Source organism: Aquarana catesbeiana, linkage group LG01 (genome assembly GCF_042186555.1).
Source record: "Aquarana catesbeiana isolate 2022-GZ linkage group LG01, ASM4218655v1, whole genome shotgun sequence".
In the NCBI taxonomy this organism is placed as follows: domain Eukaryota; kingdom Metazoa; phylum Chordata; class Amphibia; order Anura; family Ranidae; genus Aquarana; species Aquarana catesbeiana.
The window spans coordinates 856,105,074-856,123,655 of NC_133324.1; the positions used below are offsets into that span (position 1 = coordinate 856,105,074).

General features: G+C 41.5%; 1 protein-coding gene across 2 annotated transcripts in view; it reads right to left on the reverse strand.

The window, feature by feature from the left end:
- Positions 1-18,582, reverse strand: part of RBPJ (recombination signal binding protein for immunoglobulin kappa J region) — a 165,918-nt gene that overhangs the window by 57,037 nt on the left and 90,299 nt on the right. For both annotated transcript variants that reach the window (XM_073609116.1, XM_073609125.1), the window contains exons 2-3: positions 11,709-11,747; positions 1,174-1,269 (exon numbers count right to left, since the gene is read on the reverse strand). In XM_073609116.1, the coding sequence (XP_073465217.1) occupies positions 1,174-1,269; positions 11,709-11,747 (135 nt within the window). The remainder of the gene's footprint in view (positions 1-1,173; positions 1,270-11,708; positions 11,748-18,582) is intronic.

Here is an 18,582-nt window from a genome sequence, read left to right on the forward strand (position 1 = left end):
CCAAAAATAGAGGGCAAGTCTTTATGGTATCAGCAGGGATCACATAGGAATCACGTGTGTAAAGGAGACAACCACCACCAACAACTAGGAGAAGGCTTAACGGAACTCAGTAAGGCATATGCCCGATGAGTCGCCAGAGCTTGTGGTGTATGTACACCAGCAGAATGGAACTTCCATGGGTGGTGCACTGACGCACCCTGGAAATGTGAGTACCCCCTCTTGGGGTGAGTGTTTTTATCTGGTTTGGAATAAATAATTTAAAACGTATTACGCTATATGGTTCTTTCTTCTCATTCATTAACTATTCCCATGCTGGAGCCTGTGGTGCTGGAATCTGCAGAGCCCGGGGTGGCTCAAAAGCGTTTTCTGACTTAGTCTAGCGACTTAGTCACAGACTGTGAGGTGAGCATATTACCTTGGGGGGGTCACCTGTATTGCACCATTGCACGATCTGTGGCACGTGGAGATTTAAGCACATTTTTAATAGACCACCGTTGAAGATCTTATACAAGCACTTTATTATCTATGTGCAGGACTGTTTACATGCTCAATATATTCGTGTAGTCTCTTAAGGATATATTGTGTAATTGCATGTGTGGCACATTACAGTTTGTTTGGCACATGGCACTTTTTGGTACTTGTTTTCACTTATGATGCAAGTTTAAAGTAAATTTGGTTTATGTTTGCTGTATTTTCTTATGCACTTTATATTTAGTAATATTTATTATTTTTGTGATTATTTTATTAATTGGTGTTGGATACGCTTTTACATATTTTTGATATACAACTCGTAGTATCACCACATGGGCACACCTAGCACGCTTTAGCGCATCACTATTTATTGATTTGCTATCCACACGCAATACAAGATGTGGTTTTTGTATGCGGCTGAGTAGTGCTTATACTTAGCATTAGATTCAGTGTAGCTCGTAGGATTTTTTTTTTTTCTTTCTAATGGTGCAACCTGTTACATCCATGACTGAGAGAAAAAAAAGTTAGTTTTCATCAGAATCCCTAGAGTATATCCAGTGGGTGATGCTCTAGAATGCCACCTGTATGTTAAAAGAAAGGTATCTCAAGGTGTAACGTACTCTGCTATATTTCTTTTTATCAGAACAGGCAAACAAAAAAAATATATAAATAATACTATTGAAAAGCAAATATATTACGCACCTTTTTTCATTGCCATAGGATTTCTGTGCAACTTTAGCATGGAGGATAAGTACAGTCTGATCGCCCCGCTCTTTTAAATAATTACGCATTGCTTCCCTGAAACACAAAAATTATATGTAAATAATTTCTAGATCTAAAAGAAAAGGGGGGGGGGGGGGGGGGAGACAGTAAAAAACAATATTTATCAGAATCAAGCGTGTAGCCGATTGCTTATTGGAGAGTTTACTGCTGAACCACAGCTGTAAACAGCAGTTGGAGTTTATCCTCAGTAAACAGCTTTGTGTAGAGGAGTAGTAGATGCAATCTTCAGATCTTTGCTGTGGTTTCCACCACCACCACTTTGTGCAGCTGAGTCTAACTAGGGTGCACACAGCTCTGCTTTTGAAAAGCTTTGTGGTTCTAAAGATTCTCACCTTGTAAAAAGATCTTCTCACATCAACTACCACAAAATACCTGGTGATTCCATTGCTCTGGCTTACTTTGCTTATAAAACCACTTAAGACTTCACAGTGCTGATTTATTAACTGCAGCAATTCACATATTATCTAGCCTTTCTGCAATATGAGTGATATGAAGCCGTTAGCATAGTTTCAGAAGCAGGGTTGGATATCTAAAATATACATTTTCTAAAGATACAGGTTGGGGTCATTCCACTAATGAGGCCAACTTACACAGTTTTATCAGACAGCGATCAGGGATGCATGGTGGAGGACAACACTGAAGCTGGAGTGTCCACACAGCGCACGCCATCCTCAATACAGCTTAGTAATGCTGACCCAGATAAAATCACAGGGTCAGCATTACTGAGCTCCATGCTGGGCCACTGCACCTGTCACAAAGGCAGAATCAGTAGCTGAGTCACTCTGGTACATTGAGCACTGTCAACCACCAACACATGCCTGTGTGACAGATGCAGTAGCCAGGCAAGGGCTTTTACTCAGCGACAGTGAGCCTGCACGTCACTATCCTGTGTGGCAGCACTACCACTACCCAGGGGAAGCCACATCTGTCATTTGAGAGGGGGGTAAAGGCATAAAAAGAAAAAAAATTCTGCCTTGGGCATTGGCAGTGCCATCTTTGGGTTTGTGCAATTGCATCCACACCCAAGAAAGCTAAAAGAAAAACATATATAAAGTCACCTCTACGTAAGGCTAAACATGCAGGGGCGTTTAGAGGCAGGAAATAAAAGAAAATAAAAAATGTCCAGTGTACACGAGGCCTAATACATAGGGATAAATACAGGGCATGGACAAAAATATGGAAACACCACATGATTTGCAGGTGTGAAAGCGATATGTTTCACGATGAAAGTGGAGGTGATGTCACGTTCTTTTGCCTCCGCTGTGTGATGAGACACCTCGCTAACAGGTTGGAAGCCTCACTTTCACCATTCACTGCGTGCACCGCTAGTATTATGGAGTCATATCAGAGCTTACCGAGTTTCAAAGAGGGCAAATTGTTGGTGCCCGCTTAGCTGGTGTCTCTGTGACCAAATTTGCCAATTTATTTGCGGTGTCGCGTGGTACAATATATTAAAAGGTTATGATGGCATATACAGTCTCCGGGAAAACGTTGTTTGATAAGCAGAAGTGTGGCCGACGTAGGCAACTGACTAAGACAAAAAGGACATTGCGCAGGATTGTGACTCGGATTTTTGCATGAAGAGTGGTATCAGATTACATTATCCACCATCCAAGAGTTATATATTTGCCTGAATTCTCCTGGGAATTGACAGTCTTGGATGCCAACTGTGGTCCAGCATCATATTAGGTAACGATTTTGTATTTACCATACATTTTTTCTCATAATTTTGTCCAACCCCTGTAAGTGTTTAATATAAACTACTGCTTTTGTGTGAAACAAAAACAAAAAAAAATGTAAGAAAAGCATCCCTTTAAATTCGATGCACTTCACACTGGTTTGTTGCGCTGCCATTGTAGTTTAACGCACCTCCCCATTAAAAATGTGGTAAAAACAAACAAACATACGCGTTTTGTGTTTTTGAGTCCCATAACCTATAAAAATTGCGTCAAAAATCGCACGCATTGTTTTTTCGGTATTTAGCCATTAGCACCTTTTTGCACCCTGGCAAACAGCCAATAACCCTATTTTCGCTCAATAATTTGACGGCTGATATATTGGTACATCCCTAGAGCGGTGCACCTATGAGCTATCCACACTAGGTCTATAGTTATTTTACTCATTTATATAGCACCAATTCTAGAGAGCCATCAAACCAATCACATCCTGACAGGATACTGAATTAGAGCTGCACGATTCTGGTCAAAATGAGAATCACAATTTTTTTGCTTAGAATAAAGATCACGATTCTCTCACAACTCTTGCAGTTTAACATCCTTCATATTATACAAAAAATTGGGCTAACTTTACTGTTTAGTTTTTTTTTTTAATTCATTAAAGTGTATTTAATTTTCCAAAACATTGCATTTGAAAGACAAGTGCACAAATACAGTGTGACATAAAATATTGCAACCACCACCATTTTATTCTCTAGGGTCTCTGCTAAAATTATATATATATTTGGAGGTTTTAAACAATTTACGAGCAAAAAAATTATGATTTTAACTTGTAACCAACAAGTATTAAAAGGTTTAGTCTTTAAGTGGTTAAACTGCCCTCATTTACAGACGGAAGTTCATTCCTTTCACCTAAAGAACAAAACGTTAAATGTTTATAGTTAGCTCTGAGGCTGAGGAACACTGAAACTCGGCAGACTGCCTGTTTCTTCTTTTTTTTTTTTTTTTTTTTTTTAACAGCTGTCGGCTTGAGCAGAGAACTCTCTGCATAGAATGGAGAAAATGCTTTGTTAAGATCGCAAGGGGGGGGGGAAATTGTGATCTTGATTTTTAACAATAGTGCAGCTCTATACTGAATATGTGCTAATAGAACTTGCTGTTTTGTCTTTCATATTCCTAAAGTATAACTAAGGCCGGTGTAAATGGCAAAAAAACCAACGCGGCAAAATTACGACACTTCCGGTTTCTCTCCAGCAACAGAAAATGCAGATCGACGACATGCCTCTTTTCACATAACACATAACACATTCACATAACACAGCCAGCGTATACACTACAGTGGACGACAAGTTGGCTGTTTTGAAAAGACAAATTTTGGGTAGTCCCCAGAACAGGAAGAGAGGGGAAATCTCCAAAGAGGACACAAAGTTTGCTGACCCTGGGGACATCCTGGGATTCCCTCAATTGGGAGGGATTTCCTCTTACTTCACGCTTTGGCTATTGGACAGAGAGTGAAAGGATATCTCTCCAATGGGGCACAGAAAAAAAAAAAAAAAAAGTTTAGTTCTACTTTAAAGCTTAAAATGTAACTGTGACCAGGCTATGGCCATTCAACTATTTACATATTGTTACCAAACAGTAAATTGGCTGTAAAAGAGCCCCCACAAACCTCTTTAGCTACAGGTACTATGTAGCAATTCAGCTTCAACACTCAACAGACCCTGCTTTCCCTCCCAATCATGATATGGCAGCCTCCTAATCTCTAATGTAACTTGCAGAGCCAAAGTTCTGGAAAAGCAAGTAAAAAGAGCTGAGTAAACTGACTTTGAAACATAGAAAAGTGGTGGGGAAAAGACCAAGTGGTCTGCACACTTTTTTTTTCTACTTAACCACTTCAGCCCCGGAAGATTTTACCCCCTTCCTGACCAAAGTACTTTTTGCGATTTGGCACTGCGGCGCTTTAACAGCCAATTGCGAGGTCGTGCGACGTTGCACCCAAACAAAATTTACGTCTTTTTTCCCCCCACAAATAGAGCTTTCTTTTGGTGGTATTTGATCACCTCTGAGGTTTTTATTTTTTGCGCTATAAACAAAAAAAAAAAAAAAAAGTGTGACAATAGTGAAAAATGTTGCTTTTTTTTCATTTTTTGCTATAATAAATATCCCCAAAAATATATATATATAAAAACGTTTTCTTCCTCAGTTTAGGCAGATATGCATTCTTCTACATATTTTTGGTAAAAAAAAGAAAAATCGCAATAAGCGTATATTGATTGGTTTGCGCAAAAGTTATAGCGTCTACAAAATATAGGATAGTTTTATGGCATTTTTATTTTTTTACTAGTAATGGCGGAGATCTGCTATTTTTATCAGGACTGCGACATTATGGCGAGCACGTTGGACAATTTTGACACATATTTGGGACCACTGGCATTTTTACAGCGATCAGTGCTATAAAAATGCATTGATTACTGTAAAAATGTCACTGGCAGGGAAGGGTTAACACACTAGGGGGCGATCAAGGTGTTAATTGTGTTCCGTAGTGTGTGTTCTAACTGAAGGGGGGGTGGACTGTGTAGGGAAAGAGATAAATCGCTGTTCATACTCTGTACGAACAGAAGATCTGTCACTTCCTCCCTCAGAGAACCAGAAACTGTGTGTTTACACACACACACAGATCCCGGTTCTCCGTGTGCACCAAGCGATCGCAGGAGCCCGGCGGTGATCGCGACTGCTGGGCACTTGCATCGGCTCCATGGGTGAGCAGGGGGTGCATGCGCAGCCCTAGTGGCCACAGGAAGAAGCGATGTTACACAACGTCGTTTCGCCCAGCCGTGCCATTCTGCCATAGTACAACTGCGGCGGCTGGTCGGCAAGTGGTTAATTTACATGTTTGTGTAGATTTTTTTTTTTTTTTTCTTACTTTTTTCTGAGTATAGATTTAAGTTTGTCCCAAGCATGTTTGAAGCCACTTACTGTTGACTGACTCACTACCATTACTGGAAGCAAGCATCAACCACCCTTTCAGTAAAATAATACTTTCCAAAAATTAGTTTCCTCCAGTTAATTTGAGGTCATGTCCCTGTGGTCTTGATTTTGGTTTCATATTGAAAATCCGCCCTCTTGAACCGGATTCATCCCCTTGAGGTATTTAAAGGTTTCAATCATGTCTCCCCTTTCCATTCTTTCCTCCAGACTGTACATATTAAGTTCCGGAAGTCACTCTTGATATGCGTTATCCCCCAGACCTTTCACCATTTTTGTTATCTGTCTCTGGACTGGTTTTTTTTTATCAATATCTTTTTGTAAGTGAGCTTTCCAGAACTGGACATAGTATTCTAAATGAGGTCTCACTCAAGATCTATATAGGGGAATCAGAACCTCCTTCCTCCTGCTGGCGATCGCTCTAGTGATGCATTCTAGAAATCAATCTGCTTTCCCCACTTCCTGGTCACACGGTTTACAAATTTTGAAATCTGAAATAAGTACCCCCAAATGTTATCCCTCTGTAGTGCTGGCCAACATTGTACCCCCAACGTTGTACTCTCTCAAGAGATTAATTTTCCTAGTACAACATTCCCTAGACAGCGGTTCTGCTGTGGACATTGAGGATGAACTTCCCCACCCTCTACAGAGGTTTTCACTTACTAGCACAATGGTTTCTGTTTGGGCAATGTAGAAGGAAGATGAAAGGCACTCACAGAGTAGCAGTCAGGCACATTTTTTTAAAGGACTCAAGGAGATCAGCTAAATAAGCATGCTTTCAAGTGCATTCAGCTTACATCTAGTATTAGTTTAAAATTCATCCAAGTTCCTTCAGGGCCCATTCACATTCTGATGCTATGTGCACTGATGTTGGGTATGACTAAGGCTGTATCCGTCCGAAATGTGTTAGCGGACCATTTGATGTAAGCCCTTGTGTATTCAATAACTATTTTCTCATTCCTGTGTGCGGGATTTTAAATACTGCATAGTATCTGCATTTGTGCAGTGTGAAGCCATTCATTTTGAATGCCTGCCCTGCCAATCCACTTTGCTAACAAATGTGCACCATAAATGTTACAGTCACCTTTTCACAACAGCATAAATGAGCCCTTAGAGATGCTTCTCAGCTGGCTTTAATCTGCTTTTAAAATTCCCACTGACTTGTATGAGAAAAGAAGCTTTGATATGAACAAGTAGGCATGCATACAACCTGTAAATACACCCAAGTGTTCTGCACCCTAGAACTGTTTGTTACTATTAGGATTGCACCATAAAATGTTAGATTGTAGCCCATTCTCTCCAAAAATGGAAGCGACTAAAATGCACTTCCAATCAGCATAATCAATTGGGGAACTAACAATGACAAACGGAATAAATAACATGTAAAAAAAAAAAAAAAATCTTTATAGGATACTGTGCCCAGTGCACTACTGAACCCAAGCAGAAGTTGCACAAAAACTCAAAATAGGAAATGGCAACCAAATACACAAAGCAAAAACTAAAACACACTTGTAAATATGGGAAGTATTTTTTTTTTGTGTATAGGTCGTCTCCATGCAAATGCCTCTAGATTTCCTTTAAACTAAAATAGATTTTGCTAGGTTACTAAAGCAAGACCTGAAGCTTTTCAGCATATCACACAGACATGAAACCTAAAATCAAAACAACTTTAGCTATAGCTGGGCTCCAGAGACATTGTCACATTTCAGCAATACCTTTGTTGTTACTTATGATACAGAAGTGAAGCATTTTTGGGGGCGTGGGTAAAATCTTTAAGGGCCATTTCACACCACATGCAGTCCAGTGCATTTTTTTCTGCATCAAAAATGCACGGAAAGTAGGTTGCAGGCGGTCCCCTACTTACAAACATCCGACTTACAAACAACTCCTACTTACAAACGGAGGGAGACAACAGGAAGTGAGAGGAAATCTACCCCCAAGAAGGGAAATTCTCTCCTGTAAGAGTTATTATGGGAAAAAAGTGTCTCCACTGATGCTTTATTATCACCAGTCCTCGTTTCCCTAACAACTCCAAATTTTCAAAATCCAATTGTCACAGGGACAGAAAGTGAGGTGAAATCTTCTGAACAGGGGCACAGACAGCAAAACAAATGTTACAGGGGTAATAACCATTCTCTACGCTATCCAAAAAGCTTATAAATAGATTTTTTGGCTGGAGCTACACTTAAAAAAATTTACCTGTTCTGATTTACAGATTTAACTTAACAAACCTACAGATCCCATCTTGTTTGTAACCCGGGGACCGCCTGTATATGGTTTCCAATGGCATAGGTCACACCAGTGTAGTCAGTTCCAGAAAAAGAAAGTAACATGCTGCTTTTTTCCTGTACTGGACTGTACTAGAATGCAGTAAAACGCATCGGAATGTACTGGAACGCATTAAAAAAAATGCACTGGCCCCCATGGGGTACAGAAAAAAAAAAAAGTACCCAGAATGCTTTTGAAAATGCATCAAAAACGCACTGAAATGCACCAAAAAACGCATTTAAAACACGCATGCAGAAATGCATCTGGAGTGTGTTTTTGTGGTGTGAACCGGCCGTAAAGGTTTATTTCAATTTCTAGAAATTAAAATACAAAATTAAGTTAAAATACCAAAACCACCTTTTCCCAGTTTGAACAGTGACAATTTTAAAACAAGCAAGATTGTAGATATAAAGGGTGTCTTTTTTCTAGACACTTAATATTTCTGATACACAGCATGATGAGGGCATTAACCACTACAGTGAAACTACAGTGTTCAACTGCACCACTACAGTGCCATCAGTGTTCATCAGCGCCACTACAGTGCCCATCAGTGAGTGCTCATCAGTGCCACCCTATCAGTGGATCTCATCAGCGCCCGTCAGTGCAGCCGCAGTGCATTAGTACACATCAGTGCACCCTCAACAGCACCCAGCAGTGCATCCACATCTGTCCTAGTGTACCTATCGCACCACAGCTCACAGTCACTAGTATGGCGAAAAAAAAATTTCCACTGAGGAGGCATACCAGTTTTAGCCTGAGCAAAGAGCAGCGGGGAGCTATGAGTCTGCATCCGATTCGGATTATGAACCCGTTTTAAGCAGTGGGTCTAATACAGAATCAGAGGAAGAGGAATTTGTGCCCATGAAACGAAGGCGTTCTGGTGAGGAGCAGCAGGCTACTACAAGCAGCGCAGTGCCATCCACGAGAAATGAAGTACCACTGCAACAAAGGCCAAGCACTAGTGGGGTGTCATCTCTGCCCCAAAGAGTGAGGACCCATGCTAGCCTTCCCTATGCCCTTCAGAACCCCCTGTGGCTTCCCTCTAACTGCGGAGCAGCAAACATCCCCCCTTTCACCGCCCAGCCAGGTGTCCAGATGAACACCAAAAATGTTGCCCTTCTTGATTTTTTTAAATTTAATTTTTACAGAAGACCTACTATCTTCTATTGTGGCCCAGTACAAAACTGCACAATAGTTCATAGCAAGCAACCCTGGTTCCAGTTACACCTGTCCCTTTGGGTGGAGAGAACTTACCGTGGAGGAATTTATAAACATTTTTTAGGCCTAACTTTTTAATATGGTACTCACAAAAAAAAAAAAAAAAAAAAAAAAAACACAACAATTATACTCCTACTGGTCCACCAACCCCATCCACTACATGCCAATCTTCTCATCCCTTTTGCCAAGGTCAAGATACCTTATGATTATGCGGTTCCTCCATTATAATGACAACACCCAGTGCCCTCCCAGCAATGACAAATTATTTAAAATTCAGCCACTAAATCATTTCTCTGAAAAATTCCCCCAGTTATATACCCCCCGGCCAAACTCTCTCCATCGACAAGTCACTTTTGATGCAGGCTGGACATCAAACAGTTTATCCCCAACAAAAGGGCCCAATATGGGGTTAAGCTGTACAAGCTTTGTGACCGAGAAACGGGGTACATCTACACCTTCATGGTGTATGAAGGGAAGGACACCCAGATGCCCCCCTGAATGCGCTGAGTACATTGGAGCCAGTGGAAAAGTTGTTTGGCTCACGCTCGTCGCTGGAATGATTGAGTTCAGATAAGAAAAAGGGGCACTCTAGGGGGCAGCTGCAGCGCAGAAGGTTTTTCATCCTAATGCATAGAATGTATTAAGGTGAAAAACCCCTGAGACTTCACTATGCCTTTAAAGCAGAGTTCCACTCAAAAGTGCAAGCTGCTCTCATCTGCCTCCCCCCCCCCCCCCCCCCCCCACATTTGGCACCTTTGGGGGGGAGAAGGTAATCATTTTTGACAGGTACCCGTCCCCACTACCGGGGTACATCTACAGCTTCCTGGTGCATGAAGGTGAAGGGCTTCACTGCCTGTTTCCCTTACAAGGAATGGCGGAGGCAACCGAGTTTTTTGGGGGGGGGCTGGAGCTTGGTTACCTCAACACTGCATATTCCTGATTAGGGATGAGCTCCGGCGTGTTCGCATGGCGCACGTGCCAAGCCCGCCAGGAAGTCGGCACGGGGCAGCGCTAATCACAAGCAGTGAGACATTTCCCGATGTGCGGCTGCAGAGATCGGGAAATGTCTCCCTGCCTGTGATTAGCGCTGCGCCCGTGCCGACTTCCTGGCGGGCTCGGCACGTGCGCCATGCGAACACGCCGGAGCTCATCCTTATTCCTGATATGTGGCTGCTGTACCATGTACTTATATGAGAAAGTATCCTGTTCTCTTTGTATTACTTCCTTTATGGTGTTCCTGCCAGTCCCTCTGCTTTCCTATTAAAACTGACCACACTAAGCAGTGTGGTCCACACTGTGGTCAGTTCTCTAGCTATGCTGGGAACTCAGTGTGCTCTCCTCCAATGATCAGCCTTGTCCTAACACACCCCCACTGCTGCACAGCCAGTCACTGGGAAGATTAGTGTGCTGCCGCTTCTCCTCCCCCCAGCTCTTATGCAGCTGAGAAAAGAGGGAATGTGAGAATTTTTTTCTTTTGTTATAAAAAGTGTATTTATAATTACTTTTTATATCTATACAAAAATGTTTTGCTTTGCATTTCTATTTTAAACTGAATGGGTTGTATTACAAATCACTTTAAATGAAAAGATCATATTTAATTACAATCTAAAATGGTAAAACAACATTTGTTGCAATGACAATATATTTATTTAGTAAAATTGGAAGCAGTCAAGAGCTGGCTATACTGTCCATGTGCAACAATAATGCCTATGTCCATAGCAGATGATACAATACCAAGTATTGTGATAAGTTGTATAAATTATATACTCTGCTTGTTCTGACAAATGCAGTTCTAACCCAGCCTAGAGATCATGTGTTTCGAGGAGAGACAAATCCACAGGCACACACTGTATGCCATACTTTATATATTTGTTATTATCTGTCCTAGTTTCTCTGATGTTAGATCTTAGGTTGGCTAACCCATATGACGGTATGAAAACTATGCTCTATACATGGTTATGGAACTGTTCACTTATACCTGCTACCAAGAAGGGTCTCTATCTTCCATATTTGCACACATTTCATCATAGTAAGTTGAAGAAACATTTTAGTAGTGGTCTGATTTAGTTTGCACACATTACCTGGCTTGCTTACATCAGAACAAGTGCTATGAAGTCAATACCATGGGTGGGATGCTGTGACTGTAGAGTGAAGTGAGGTGTGAAAAGCCAAGCCTGAAGATTCACATGCACACTCATCAATGTCTGTGATGCTATCAAGGTGCTAAAAAGGTTTTTTTTTATTTTTGTTTTTAAAACTTCGGTGTTTTTCGCTGGGCAAATAGGAAACAGATGCAATATGCCTTACCTTGTGAGACGTTTGGGTTGAGGCCGCTCCCCAAACTTCCTGCAAACAAACAGAAAAACATCCATCAAAAGGTGAGAACATGAACACCACCTAATGTGTGTGAGCCAAGCTGTGCAAACTCAACAGTAAAATAAAATCTATGAGAAAATGAAAAAGTTCTGTACATAAAAACTCCACATTCCTGAAGCTTGTATCTAAACATACTATATACGGTGCACGTCGATATATCCCATGCCAACCACAATCAGTTTAGTAGACCATAAAGTTATGAACTCTGGATGATGTTACTACACTCAGCCTTATTTATTACAGGTACTTATTTAGCGCCATAAATTTACATACAGTATATATCAGTCTTTGCCCTCAAGGAGCTTACAATCTAAGCCCAATGATCGAATCAAATGATTGTGAACATTTTACACACATTTTGAAATCCATCGACCATGAAAGAAATCTGCAGACTGCCAGTACCTACCTCTCTACCTGAAAATGCTACCATGTAGATGCTTTGACTTTAAAGGGCAGAATATCGGGTCAATAGAAACCAGCCAACATTCGGCCTGTGTGTACGGCAGCCGGTCATTCAGCCGGCTTCTGTCGAAGGGGTATGACCGAAAAAGGTTTCCAATCAGTGCTCAGTCAATGGCTGACCACTGACCAGTGTGTTCTGGCGGGGGCCAGTCCCCTTATTATAACACAATGGCTCAGCAGGGGGGAGATCACTGTACTAACATCTTCCTCAGCTTAGGTCGATATGTATTAGTCTACATATTTTTGGTAAGCGTATTTTGATTTGCGCAAAAGTTATAGCTTCTACAAAATGGGGGATAGATTTATGGCATTTTTATTATTATTTTTTATTATACTAGTAATGGTGATCAGCGATTTTTTAATCGGGACTACGACACTGCGGTGGACAGATCTGACACTTTTGACACTATTTTGGGACCATTGACATTTATTTATACAGCGATCAGAGCTAAAAAAAAGCCAATGATTACTGTATAAATGTCACAGACGGGAAGGGGATAAACACTCAGAGGCGATCAAGGGGTTAAGTGTGTTCCCTCTGTGTTCTAACTGTAGGGGGGATGGGCTCACTAGGACATGACAGAGATCACTGCTCCCGATGACAGGGAGCAGTAGATCTGTCATGTCACTAGGCAGAACAGGGAAATGCCTTGTTTACAGAGGCATCTCCCTGTTCTGCCTCTCCTTGCCACGATTGCGGGTCACCAACGCACAGAGTCAGTGGGACCCACGCCCGGTAGCCTGCAATGACGGAGGGACGTACAGCTATGCCCATTTGCCCACCCGTTCCATTCTGCCGACGTACATCGTCGTGCAGCGGTCAGCAAGTGGTTAACCAAGACCTTAAAGCGGTAATAAACTCAAAACCAAAATGTAACATACTGCAGCTTACCAATCGTTAGATGTGGTGGCAGGATTAGTTTTTTTTTTTTAGGTTCATTTCCCTCAGTTTTTACCTGGTGATCTGGCCAGTAACACACCTCCTGAATTAGAGTGCCCACACTCTGGATGAAGGAGAACAGAGGGCACACCTTTGGACAGCAACAGTGTCAGTCTGGGGGAGGGGAGGAGAAGGACTAGCAGACTACCAGTTCAGAATTACGCAGGAGGTCTGGTGCTAGAATTATTGCCCTTATGCTGATGTTTACGACAATACCTCACACCTGTGGTACGATCAACGTTTACATATGCACACGGGATCTACATGCATTTACGTGTGAATACAGGGGGATGGGGGCGCTTTAAGTTTTTTATTTATTTTTGACACTGCTTTTTTTTTTTTTTTTTTTTTTTTTTTATAAAATTTAAAGCTTTATTGCCATCACAAAGGATGAACAAAATCCCTTGTGATAGCATGAGCCATGACAGGTCCTCTTTCTGGAGAGATCCAGGGTCTATTAGACACCAGATCGCTCCTCTACCCTCCAAAGCATCTGATCAAACTGAGATTTTATCAGATGCCTTACAAGCCGATTGTAAACAAACCAAAACTAGAAGTGACTAAATTCTAATCACTTCTGGTTTCTGAGGACACACAGTGGAAAGAACAATGGAAGTTCCTCTCCCTCTGACTAGGGAATCCGATGCAGTACCTCCTCTTTTTTAGTCCCTTGTTGGCGCTGTCTGCTCCTCCTCTTCTCCAAGTGCCCCCTCAGCAAGTTGTGTACTATGGGGGCACCCGCAGGGTATTCACAAAACACAGCACAGCTTGGCCATTCTCCCCTGCTCCCTCCTCACAGGATTTGATTGACAGCAATAGGAGCCAATGGCTCCCACAGCTCTCCTGTTAGAATAGGAAGCGAAGGAGAAAGGGTCCGCAGCTGGGCACAGCCCTGGATCATGAGAGGGCTCAGGTAAGTGTTTAAGGATAGTGTGGAGTACAGGTGTTGGAAGGTTTTTTACCTTAATGCATGAAGGTAAAAAAAAAAAAATTGTGTTTACAACTACTTGTTGTACAAGATTGCCCAACCCTTCTAAATTTAGAACACGGAGAAGAGGCTAACAAGCTCATATCTCATACAACATCGTCACACCTGGCAGGAATCTGTGGCAGATTTCAATATACTGTAGAAAACTGCCATATTCCCTCTGTTAATCAGGTGCAGACCAACACTACTGTCTACTTCACTGTGAAATGAAAACTGGTGCAAGGGACGCAGACAGACCTGAAACATCTGCTCTGGTAAAGTAGTGTGTGCCACTTCTGGAAGTTTCCCATGCTATTATATTGGCGCAGTCAGCTTAGGCAATTTCCCGGATTATGTCCGAAATAGCATGTGCAGGAAAATACAGCAATCATCACTTTACTATAGTGACCAATGAAAGATGAATTTGATCTTACTTTGGGGGGTCAAGTAATTCTACACTGTGAACGTTACCAGTGTAGGGCTGAAACAACTAATCGATTATGAAAATAGTTGTCAACTATTTTCATAATCAATTAAATCGGCCAGCCGATTAGTTGGCCTGCATACAGAATGCATTATTTGTTTACATATCAGGGAATACAGTGCAGCACACATACAGCTCAGTACACCGTCCATACATGTCAGTAAGTGCGAGAACATGAGTGTCAATGCCTCATGGAACATGTAGTCCTGAGCAGGAAGTGAGTGGTTCTAAAAAGGCAGAAGTTTTTTTACCTTCAATTTCCCTCAGTCTGGAGCTCCATGGGGTAAGCATGATCATGAGAAATGTGAGGGATCAGTCCAGAACTACACGGGAGGAGATTTGGTCCCAACTGCCTTGCGATCATTCACAGTTACCAAATAAACCATTGGTAACAATACTCCGCCATAGATTGAAATCCTGCAGCGCCCGCAAGGTCCCCCTCCTCAAGAAGGCACATGTACAGGCCCATCTGAAGTTTGCCAAAGAACATCTAAATGATTCCGAGAAGGATTGGGAAAGTGTTGTGGTCAAATGAGACCAAAATGAAGCTCTTTGGCATTAACTCGACTCACCGTGTTTGGAGAAATAAAAATGCTGACTACGACCCCAAGAACACCATCCCTACATTCAAGCAAGGAGGTGGAAACATTATGCTTTGGGGCTGTTTCTCTGCTAAAAAAATACCGGACAAATTTGATGCATTGAGGGGCCAATGGACAGGGCCATGTATTGTAAAATCTTGAATGAGAACCTTCTTTCTTTAGCCAGAACACAGAAAATGGGTCATGGATGGGTCTTCCCGTAGGACAAGGACCCAAAACATATCGCCAAGGCAACAAAGGAGTGGCTCAAGAAGCACAATAAAGTGTTACTAAACCCACAACAGTAAAATCAGTCTGTATATGCAGCATAGCATGCTTGTTATACTCACTGTGGAACTTAAGGGGTTAATCCTCTGCATTGTGTAAAAAGGCTATTTTATCCTGTATGCACAGATCCTTCCCTCCTCCACAGTCTATCTGGGGAAGGCCACCTAACAGGCAGAGAAGCCGACCTGCACATGCTCAGTTGTGTCTTTTATGCTGGAGAGAATAATTACGGGCGTATACAACGCACCCTAATTTTAAGAGGGAGGTTTCAGGAAAAAAACAAAATTTTTAAATAAAGCACTTTGAAGCAAAATAAGGGTCAGTGCCCATCAATGCAGCCTCACCATTGCCCATTAATGCAACCTGATCAGTGCCCATCAATGCAGCCTCACCATTGCAGACTGATCAGTGCCTATCTGCAGCCTCCCCATTGTCCATCTGCAGTCTCACCATTGTCACCTGATCAGTGCCCATCTGCAGCCTCACCAGTGTACGGAGATTAGATCACACAGAGCAGAGATCTCACGTTTACTCGGCGGCCTCTGTAATGCAAAGTCCCGCCTCCTATGATAGAAAGAACACTGGTCCAATCCATGCAACGTCTATCATAGGAGCCGGTCCAGGAGGTGGGACTTTGTATTACAGAGGCCACCTGAGTAAATGGGAGGTCTCCGTTCTGTGTAATCTGGCGGCACTAAACCTGGTCCTCAACTACAAGAAACGTCTTACCTCTGTGCTTGCCTACAAGGGTTTCTCCACCAAGTACTAAGTCATGTTTTCCTTGGGGATCAAATACTAAATTTTACTCACTGAACTGCAACATAATTTATAACATTTGTTTTATGTGTTTTTTCTGTATTTTTGGTTGATATTCTTTATCATTTAAAATCCACCTATGAAAAAAAATTAGACCCTTCATTTCTTTGTAAGTGGGCAAACTTGCAAAATTCTTTAGGGGAACAAATAATTATTTCCCCCACTGTATATTAAAAGGCCAGCAAAATGGCCAACATTTTCAGGAAGGGGTCAAAAATGGCAGTCATTTCTCTAATGTCAGGTTTCTTCAAAGGCCAGGAACCCTTAAGAGGTTTTCACGTGTGTGATTTAGCAAAAAAGAAATCTGTGTACTTGGACTTTTCCAATGACTTCCACACAAATGTGACACATTTGCACAAGGTGATAGTCAAGATAAACCACCAGTGTGAAAAAACCTTCATGTGAGCGTAACCTAGAAGTCAAATACACTTAAAGTTTGAGGCATAGAAAATGATGGCTTAATACAGACAGGTTATAAAACTACATCACAATGATGCAGCCAATTACTAGCCATTTTTACATCAGCAGCACATCTGACAAACACCATTTACCGCTACAATGAATGAAGATATAAAATTATACAGGAGTACAAATAAGCTTGGCAGCCACAAACTGCACAGGATTACATTCCTGAGAATATAGCACATCACAGCACTACATACAGCAACCACATATATTAAACTGTATGGAGCCTGTCAAACCCACCTTGATATTTAGGCTTATTTATATGGTCATGGAAACAATAAGGAGGTGGGAGCAGGCCAGGGGGTGGGAAGCAGAAAGTGTAGAGTCTGGAGGTAGGGTTGCCAATTCTTCCCTTTAAAATCAAACACATATTACACAGGTTTGGGGCTAATTTAAAGCAGGTGGGGTGTGAGCAGCTGCAGGAGAGGTGTGAGGGCCACGTGAAATGGCCTGGATGGCCGGATTCGGTGTGCAGGCCTTGTGTTTGACACATGTGGCCTAGGCAGTACAAGTGGAAGCAGGTACCCACCCACTCCTCCAGCGTTGGGGGCTGAAGGAGAAGCAGAACTTCCTTTCCAGGTTTAACTACTTTTTCACATGGTGTAGAAAGGGGTCGTATACTTATGTTCATTCAACATCTTTGTTGTTGAAGTGCGATGTTTCAAAACAAAATACCTATTCCACTGGAAAAAACAGAACACTGTGGATCACTTTTTGGAGGGCAGTAGAAACTGCCACCCCTGTGAAAGGGACATTCTTGGCTAAAGATTAGAAAACATATTAAAAACATATCAAATATTAAACATTTTACAACAGAGAAGATTGGCAAAAGCAAAATGATTTTTACAAATGTCTGTATGGAACACAATGAATGCAACGAGACCTACAACTGCTAGTTCATGATTACCACACTAGGACGGGTTTTTTTTTTTTTTTTTTTTTTTAAATGCTACCTTATTATTTTTTTTAACAGGCGTTTTTACAATGCAGTTCAAAAAACCTGCCACTGTCTACAATGTAACAGGAGGTTGAGAGCCGCTGAAAATGGGCAAAACAGCCAATTCATACAAACGAGCAATACAAAGCCCTCATTTCGATCTCTGCAAATTCAGACATACAAAACGTAAAACCTCAAACCTGAGGTTTGTGGGGCAGAAATATATTAGACCACATAAAAGAGGTAAGACTTGGATTTGATTACATGATCATATAAATCCAACAGAAAACTCCAAGAAACTGTGTGGCAAAGAGGGAAAAACTGACGTGCAAAGTGCAGCTACTCATAGCAAACAACTACATTTAAAGTAGAAGGTAATTTTTTCCCTATCATGGATAGAGAAACCACTTGAAGACCAAGCCACTTCTGGCACTTTGTTTACAAGTTTAAAGCTGTATTTTTTGCTAGAAAATTACTTATAACCCCCAAACATTAAATCTCTCTCTAGCTATATATATCTATACACACACACACACACACACACACACACACACACACAGATCCTAGGGAATAAAATGGTGATTGCTGCAATTTAAGTCACATGGTATTTGCACAGCGGTTTTTCAAATGCAGTTTTGTTTAGAAAAAAATACACATAATGATTATTAAAAAAAACAAAAAAAAAAAAAAAAAAACCACAATTGCCCCAATTTTTTTGTAAAATATGAAAGATGTCACGCTGAGTAAATAGATACCTAACATGTCATGCTCTAAAGTTGAGCACACTCGTGGGATGGCAACAAACTACGGTAGTTAAAATCTCCACAGGCGACACTTTGAAAATTTTTATAGGTTACCGGTTTAG